Source organism: Chelmon rostratus, chromosome 9, assembly GCF_017976325.1.
Source record: "Chelmon rostratus isolate fCheRos1 chromosome 9, fCheRos1.pri, whole genome shotgun sequence".
Lineage (NCBI taxonomy): Eukaryota > Metazoa > Chordata > Actinopteri > Chaetodontiformes > Chaetodontidae > Chelmon > Chelmon rostratus.
Genome location: NC_055666.1, coordinates 21,588,125 through 21,596,810, shown reverse-complemented (window position 1 = coordinate 21,596,810; position 8,686 = coordinate 21,588,125). Strand labels below are relative to the sequence as shown.

General features: G+C 41.2%; 1 protein-coding gene across 1 annotated transcript; it reads right to left on the bottom strand.

Annotated features, from left to right (window-relative positions):
• Positions 1–1,951: 1,951 nt before the first annotated feature.
• On the bottom strand, positions 1,952–6,134 carry LOC121611467 (heterogeneous nuclear ribonucleoprotein A0-like). Its single transcript, XM_041944040.1, has 3 exons — positions 5,010–6,134; positions 3,532–3,632; positions 1,952–2,052 (listed from the first exon to the last, which is right to left on the bottom strand). Exon 1 carries the CDS (start codon positions 6,077–6,079, stop codon positions 5,186–5,188), a length of 894 nt encoding a protein of 297 aa, XP_041799974.1. The 5' UTR covers positions 6,080–6,134; the 3' UTR covers positions 1,952–2,052; positions 3,532–3,632; positions 5,010–5,185.
• Between the last annotated feature and the right edge of the window lie 2,552 nt (positions 6,135–8,686).

The following is an 8,686-nucleotide window of genomic DNA, read 5'->3' as shown; positions in this document are numbered from 1 at the left end:
TCACTTGCCTTCGTAAGACGTACTTATCCCTGATTGGTCATCTTGATTCATGTTGCCGTTGCTTTCAAGTTGTGTCGGAAATTTTAAATCCAATGCTGAGGAGAAAGGGAAGTGTGAATTTCAACCTTTGTGGTCGTTCGTTTTATCCCAATACAGTACAAACGCACACCAATAAGGCTATATCCCGATTAATTCCCTCATCTTATTTTGCGTCGGTACAACCACCGAATACAGCTACGCGGCATAGAAAATAGCCATTTGAATACAAGAGCCACCAGGCTTTCAAATATGTAAAGCCCCTACGTGCTTTAAATACACCAGAAATCGGCATTTCACTAGATTGGGATTTTGAACAGAATTACATGTCACTGCAGTTTTAGACCAGGATTCCAGCCACATTTTGAAAGTAGCTTTATATAAATATCTTTTCTTTAAAATGCAGAAAATATTCTGAAGAATTTAAATACATTTTTATATGGAGGCGGGTGTGTTGTCTAGATAGTGGCAACTGATGGAGGGGTCGAACAGAAACAGAAATGAAAACATTTTTTCTAACAAAAATGAAGCAAAAATAAAAATCACAGTGCTTCTATTTTAAGATAATGTCCACTAGCTAAGCATCTATAGACTTTAAACAGTTTTTAAAATATAAAAAAAAAAGCCTGAGCCACCATCAAAATACGCCTAACACAGTTTGATTACTTCGTTATTCTACTTTGTGTTTAATACATGTTATTCTGTTGCTGAGAACATAACAGCTGTCACATCAAAACATAATAGTGTCAAATCTCGTCTTCGTTGATTCTACTGATTAGTACTCTCAGATCAGATGTGGCATGCAGTTATTTTAACGTTCAAACTACAGTTACATTATCTTGCTTTGAAAAGTCGAGTTAATTTTTTTTTCCCAACTGTAAAAAACGACATCACAAACCGACCACGTGCCTCGACGGTCTTTACAATGTGCGCAGCTATCCGTAGACCTTTGATTGGGACAAGGCAAACATAACACCACCGAGGATCGCTCCTCCAGGGCGGACAAACATGTTCACAGTGATTCAGTGTTAGACTTTTAATTTATCACTTCAGACAGAGAACTGGTCACAGTGATCTTGATCCCATAGTAAAATATAAAAGGAAGCACCAGCATACTGATATATAAAATGGCATGTAAGGCTTAGCTAATGTCCGGGTTGTCACAGTCAATGAAACTTGCCTCAGCCCCCATCCCACAGGCTGCTTTTCCAGCCTAACTCCAAAGCATCTACAACACAATAATACATGTTGCAACGCACCCATGCCTTCAGATGTAATAACTTTTGCTGGACAATTTGACACTTCTCACCGGGGAAGGTGGTGTCGGCTTTCTGGGAAACCATCCAACTGTTAAACTAGGTTGCCGTTTTTCCTTGTCATGGGTTTTAAATTTGGCTCTAGATCCTACACTCATCTCCTCTTTGATGTGTCAACAATGCAGGATTTCACTACTTTGAAAACTTTTTATGATTAGCATCTTTAAAATGGCCACAATACCTGTGATATCCCTATCAAAATTCAGAAACCATGTTATTTGGGCTGTGTGGAAGACGCACGTAGAGGATCCGTCAAAGAACGGCCTTCGGAAATCCTTGATGAGTTACAACATCAAATCCCAGCCAAGACTGTTACCTATACCAGCACCAAAAATGTAAAGATTTGAAGTCGCTACAAAAGTCCAAAGAACTGAAAATGTGCTCAGATCAGAGGATTTTAGGTGGCTCCGACCTGGGTGAATCAAACACGAATACATTCATCAATGTTCAGATCTTTGGCTTCAACACCTCTGCAAACTTTCTGTCCAACGGCGTGAAAATGATCAGTGTGAGCATCAGTTCACAACCTTATTCTTAACCACCAGGGGAGAGATGAAACCAACTATCCGCATTGTAAAAAAAGTAACATAACAATTCTCTTGGTGTATAAAAACATATAGATTTATTGTAGATTCATAAAAAGCACGGCCAACATAACAGAGGTTTCCTTTTCCTACAGGATGGCCAGAAATCGTCGATCCTAAAAAAGGTGAAGAGAACAAAAGTAAAATTCACACTCCCATCACGGTTACTTCCTGTAACTTTTTTTTTTAAACTGATGTGAACGCATGATTGAAAAGTTTTGATCGTTGCTGCTCAATTGGCAGCACTTTAAATTCACTAATAAAATAAAAACCCACACTGACTTACAACACACAGACCTCACCAACAACAGGTGCACTCTATTTGAGGTGCCCATCAACATTTTGGTCAGCAGATTTTAAGACGTAAAATCAATTAAACAAAAAAAAAAAACATTAAATAGTCCTGAATATTTGTCTCGAGCACATGGTTACTGGGCTTCCACTGGCTTCTGAATTTTAAACTGAATTCTAACCTTGAAAAAAAAAAAAAAGGTCAAGGACAGCCTTTATTCATGCCTCCAGAGCCTGTTCAATGTAAATTTCATATTGCATTAACTTGTATGACCAAACCCATGTTTACTTAGTTGATCTTCTATGACACCTCATGTTGTCTTCAAAATGCTGAAGCACATTGTTATGAAGGGGAAAAATCATCTCTGAAAACAGATCCACACAAGAGTTTAGTATTGTAATGGATCAGTCAAACTTCATTTAGCAGCTTTTGCCCAATTGCCAATCTGTAGGGGTTGCGAACCAGGCAGCAAAGACGTTTAAAACATCGATCCCGAAACTGCAATAATGTCGTAATTGAATAGGATGAAAGCTTGCTCCGTTTTCCATCCAGGTTAATGATAAAATAGCTCCACTGGTGGTGAACAAAAACGTTGCCACCCAAATATCACACAGGCCCTGCAACTCCTGAAGAGGTGAAACGCAGTTTAGGTAGGCACCTTTTGAGGAACTAGCACAAGCATGACTTTACATCACTGTTCATTGTCTTCAAAGTCTGCAGACAAATGCTCGATAGAAGCATACAGTGGTCCTAATAGGTTTACACTTATTTACCCACCCAGGTATATTTACCTCCACCCGTTTTTCAGATATTGCTAAATTGGAAAAATAAAACCATATTGTGGCCAAACTCAGTCTTATGTTCATAAAATTCATATATAAAAAAACATGTAGGCTATTAAAAACACAGGACAAACATTATAATCACAAATATTTATTATACTTTGAAATCCACTGTGCCCAAAGCGCAACCTCTTTCTCCCAGGTCATCAGCACTTGAGCCACTGGTCTGAAAATAAATGTATAAATGTGAGGTCCCAAGAGGATGCAAGTAGAATATTTCACAAAATATGTGTGCAAATGTCTCATGTCCACACCCTGATTTGTGATGAGGGGTAACAAGCGGATAATGCCTTGGTCACTGACTTCCAGTGCTAATCATTGGGAGAAGAGCACTTGTGATTGCACCGGGGGCACTGTGTTATCAAAAGTCTCCCTCCTGTATAACCCACCGAATTCACATCAAACCTCTTGCAAATGCTTTTAAACCACACTGGGGAATCCTTTGTGAAAACTGACTTCACCTGAGGGGGAGAAGGCACAACCACTCTCCGGTCCCCCCGCTGGCGTGAAGACACACACCCCATCATGTTCAGGGTGATGTTACCCAGGTTACCGTAGCAACCTGGAGGAGATGGGAGAGAAACAGAGTGAGAAACTGGACAGAGCAAGGTTTTCTGGATGAGACACCAATTTACTTGTTCCATTATTTCATTTTTAATGGTGGAACAAAAATTTGGGCCCCCTTCCACCCACTTAAAGACCCAATTAAGTAATCCCCATAGTTTTTATTAAGATTAGCTATATAAGACGCATTGAGCTATGAATAAAGTGTCAGTTAAGTTGTTTAAGATTAAGTAATGGCACACTTGTGCACCATCTCATGAAGAAATCTTATACATGGTTGACCAACACAGAGTGAAGACAGGTTGATTTACATACCTAGTTTGCTGGATGTGGATATCCTAAAGAGATATTTCAGACTCCTATCACAATCGACCCCAGGTAATCAACAGGGTCCTGATGTAGCCTAAAACAAACTGCTACGGCTATTTTGGCTGGGATAGCCTACTGGAATACGAGTAAGAACACCTAAATGTAGGAATAATCAAAGATAAATATCAGAGCCCCCATGTCCACATAAGTATATGTATTCAAATATGTAAAAAAAAATATATGTAATATTAGCATTGTCTAAAAACCACATCATTTAACAACAAGGTCAAACCCTACAAAGCCTACATGCATTGGCTGTGGGTAGACTACAACCATTCTGTAACCATTTCACCCACCTGTGAGTGTAAGGGCATATACTGTGGGAAAGATGCCATGTAACTAAAGATCGACAAGATGATGTCACTTATAAAACCTGTGGATGAACTTGAGGAAGCCTGGTTAAATAAGTAAAATAACTAAGCTAAGTGGTATAACGTTTTATTTAAAATGAACATACATAAGCATACCAAGGTGGTTTAACAGTAGGTTTTGTTCTCCAGACATGAAAGTATACAATATACATTAGATATTGCTACAGGTAATGAAAAATGAACAATATTTAGAAACTATTACTATGCGTGAGGAGAGTTTAAGTACAATGTTGGGAAGGAAACAAGGAAACTGGATCCTGCAGTATCACGTTTCGCCTTGGCTGAATGACCCAAGTAAATAATTATACAAATTGATGTTATCAGACAGCTATGAAAACCACAGAACATGCTTTCTCATCCTCATACATTGAAATCACACTAAATTTACTTCAGAAAACAAAATCTAGATGGCTGAAATGGATAATCAGGATATTCAGTACTTGTCAGCAAAACAATCCTACATCGAAATTGAAGCGAGGAACGCAAATAAAAAAATACTGACAACTACACGCCCTCGGTGTGGGCACATAAAAAGGGATCACTGTGTTTTATTCTTCATTTTTTTACGTGTCCTAGTTGAACGGCAACAACAGCTGTTCGTTATAATCAGGTTTTCTGGGAAGTGACCTTCCTACCTGTTTGGGTTTTTGAGGTCTTCATTATGATTAGGGGGGATCTCTGTCCGTATCTCTGCCGTTGTTGGATTTCACGGCAGACGGCCCGTTACCGAATGAGTTGAGCGTCCAAATCCCGGCTGGAGGTAATCTATGGCAGGGGGTAGGGTGGTCGATTTCCATTGCGCAGTCTCATTTTAGTAGCCGCCACCGTAGCCCCCCCTCGGGTAGCCGCCGCCACCACCGCCGCCTCTGGTGTAGGGCGCAGCGCTCCTTTGGAAGGGTGGTCCTTTCATGGGACCATAACCAGAAGAATGCTGGCCGTAGCCGCTGCCAAACTCGTTGTAGCCGTTTCCACCTCCATAGCCACTTCCCTGGTCTCCGTAGCCACCCCCATACGGTCCGCCATACCCTCCGTAGCCGCCACAGTTGTAGCCTCCGCCATTTCCGTAGTTGTAGTTTCCGCCGTAGTCTCTGCTGCCGTAGCCATTTTGATTTCCCCTCATGCCTCTACCCGGTCTGCCCCTCGGCGCCATACCGGTTCTGCTGGCCGCCTGCATCTCCTGCTTGGTCAGGGCCTTCTTCACCTCAACTTTGTGTCCGTTGACGGTGTGGAACTTCACCACAACCGCCTTGTCGGCTGCGTCATGATCGTTGAAGTAAACAAAGCCGAATCCCCTTTTCTTTCCGGTCTCCTTCTCCGAGATGACTTCGGACTTCTCGATTTGACCGTACTGTGAGAAGTATTCGGTCAGATGTTCCTCTTCGATGTCGTCTTTCAGACCGCCGACGAATATTTTCTTCACTTTAGCGAGCGCCTCTGGCTTGTTTGCGTCTTCTCTCGCCACGGCCCGCTTCACCTCGACCGCGTTGCCGTCGACGGTGTGCGGCCTGGCCGCCATTGCTGCGTCGGCCTCTTCTGTTGAGGAGTAGGTTACAAAGCCGAAACAGCGGGACCGCTGCAGCTGCTTATTCACGACGACAACGCAGTCGGTGAGCGTGCCGTACTGCTCGAAATGCTTACGCAGGCCATCGTCGTCGGTGTCCACGTTTAGTCCACCGACGAAAAGTTTACAAAGCTGGTCGGACATTTTTTTTTTTGAAAAACGGTGAGCTGAGGCTCTGCAACTCAACAATACGCAAATCTCAAGATGGTGGTGGGGGATGAACGCAGCTGTATTTATACCGGACGCGCTGTGACGACAGACGAGCTTGAAAAGTGAGAACGCCTCTTCCGGTCCACTGTTGTTTCTTTTGTGGCACAGAAGATAATCGTTACTCGTCTTTAAACGTATGAATGAATGCAATACTAGAGATGAGAAATGGAAAAAAAAACGTTTTGTGTTATGATGCGCAGTATTGATCTGTCCAGAGCGCTTTCCGCCCCTCGCCATATGTGAGTTGGGATCGGCTCCAGGCCCCCCGGCCCTCTGAAGGATAAGCGCTTACAGAGAATGGACAGATGGATGCTCAGGCTACCTTTCTGTGGGACCTTTTGTTGCGTCTCATGGCATCAAAATGCATCGATCAAATGCAGTTTTGATATTTGTACATATGGTGAAAGCGGAAACTAAAAGATACATTTTGAAGTGGCGAGAGCAGTAACTTTCTTTCGTCATACTCGTACTGTATTTTTCTGATTTGTCCTGATACCAAGCTCAATCTATTAGGCCGAGTAAATAAAATGCTCTTAGCTGTCGAGTAGAGTCAGAATGGGCACATGGTTTTCAAACAAAACCACATTCTCAACCAAAATTAAGGGAAATGGCACATTTCATACAGGCTATTATTCGGACTGGGTATAAATGTTTGTTACAGTAGATTGAAAATTTATGTCAGTGAGTGAAGAGGCAACATAACAAAAACATCTGCTTGCTTTGGTGTCTGGTGTTCATTTTAACAACTAATTGAGATTGTTAATACGAATGAATTGATAGATTTTCATGTAAGAACACACAGAAAAGCCCTGCTGGTGGCACCTTCATTGTCTTTGGAGCAAACCTTAATTTGCACCTTTGCAATATCACAAAATCAAGGTTCACTTTTACCAACTTTGGGTTCTGGAAAATGTAATGACAGATCACAGAGCCAACTGCCCGACCTTATCTAGTCAAAATAGCCTAATTTTTAATCTTGCTCATATATTTCCATGTTACAGATCAGTCATCCAAAGCTACAGTGTTTTACCATCTGTCCCAAAACACGCCCTCTGAATACTGACCTCCTCAGACCATGGAGATGTAGTTTCAGGTGAAAGACTCAACACTTGCTTGCATTTCCATGTCAACAGAATTGCATTGGATCGTTAACCTCGTCATACCTACCAGAGCTCAGTGTCATGCTGAGTTTAGAGCCCACAGAGTAAAGCAGACATTGCGAAGAAAGAAACACCAAAATCAAAGTTCACTGAAATCTTTATGAGGCATATTGCTCATGAAACAATCCCTTCATCTATTCTACCAACACAAACACACAGGACAGTCTGTGTCTTTACAGATACAGTTCCACATCAGCTATGGACACAAATGAGGCAACTTTTGGTTTGTCGAGAAACAACAAATGGAAGAAATGATTGTGTTTAAAAATAAACTGCATTCTTGGATTGTTTGGAATGATTTTTTTTCCACAAATTAAGGGTTATTTGTGCATTTGTGGTCACTGAAGTCATCTTTCCAGATTTGAGTATAGTCTTTTATGAATAAGTTTTCAGTCACAGAGCACGAGTTCACGTTTGCAGATGAGCTTATGGGTTTGCAAGAAAAGGCAGGGCTGTTAAAACCAACCATCTGATTGAGGTTTTGATTCTGCTTCTTAATGCATGCTGGGATGTAAATGGACCTACATGAAATGTTTAAACAGTTAGTGTACTTTTATTCTACGTAAACCCTGCAGTGTTGGTGCCGCAAGCAGCTTTAACAAACACAGAGTACAAGACTGAGACAAAAGTCAGCACTTCTTCATTGTTGGAAAAATAGTTATGAAATTCAAACTACTATGGGCAATATTAAATCAACTAAATAGAAGTTCAGCAAAATGTACTCATTTAGCTGAAGAAGACAAAAGAAATCGGCTGAAGTGAACTGAAAATGGCAAACCTCACACACAAAAAAGGAAGACAGTTTGTTTAATAATAATCAAAAAACATCAGAAATGGTTGTCTCGTTTGAATATTGCGTAAATTTCATTATGGTAGTAAATACACCATAACTAATATTACCAAGTCCGTGAAACTAACTTCTTCAGAAATGAGAAGCTGTACTAAACCAGTTAACTTGAGGATACTGTGGGCTTTATCAGGTTTAAAGCACCCAAGACTTCTTCAATTCACACAGCAATCTTTGTAGAAGGTTAATCTTCGTTGTCGTTACTTGTCCCCAAAACCACTGAATTTAAACATGAGGATGATCAATTCCTATCTAATATTTACATTTGTAAAGGAGCCCACTGTGGCCAAAATCAGACTCTGGTTTCACAGCTAAGGGGGGATGAAATGCAGAAAGGTAGGCAGTTTAACCCTCCCCACCCCCAGCTATCCAGCAGATGGCTAGAAGACAAAGGATGTCAACAGCATGCATCACAGAATGAGATGCTACCATATGACCAGGAGGCCAGCCATGTTTATTTCGGAAAAAAAGCCCAAATCTCATGTGTTAATCTGGTTAATGGTGTAAGTCAACACAGTCTTGCCATATGTTGAA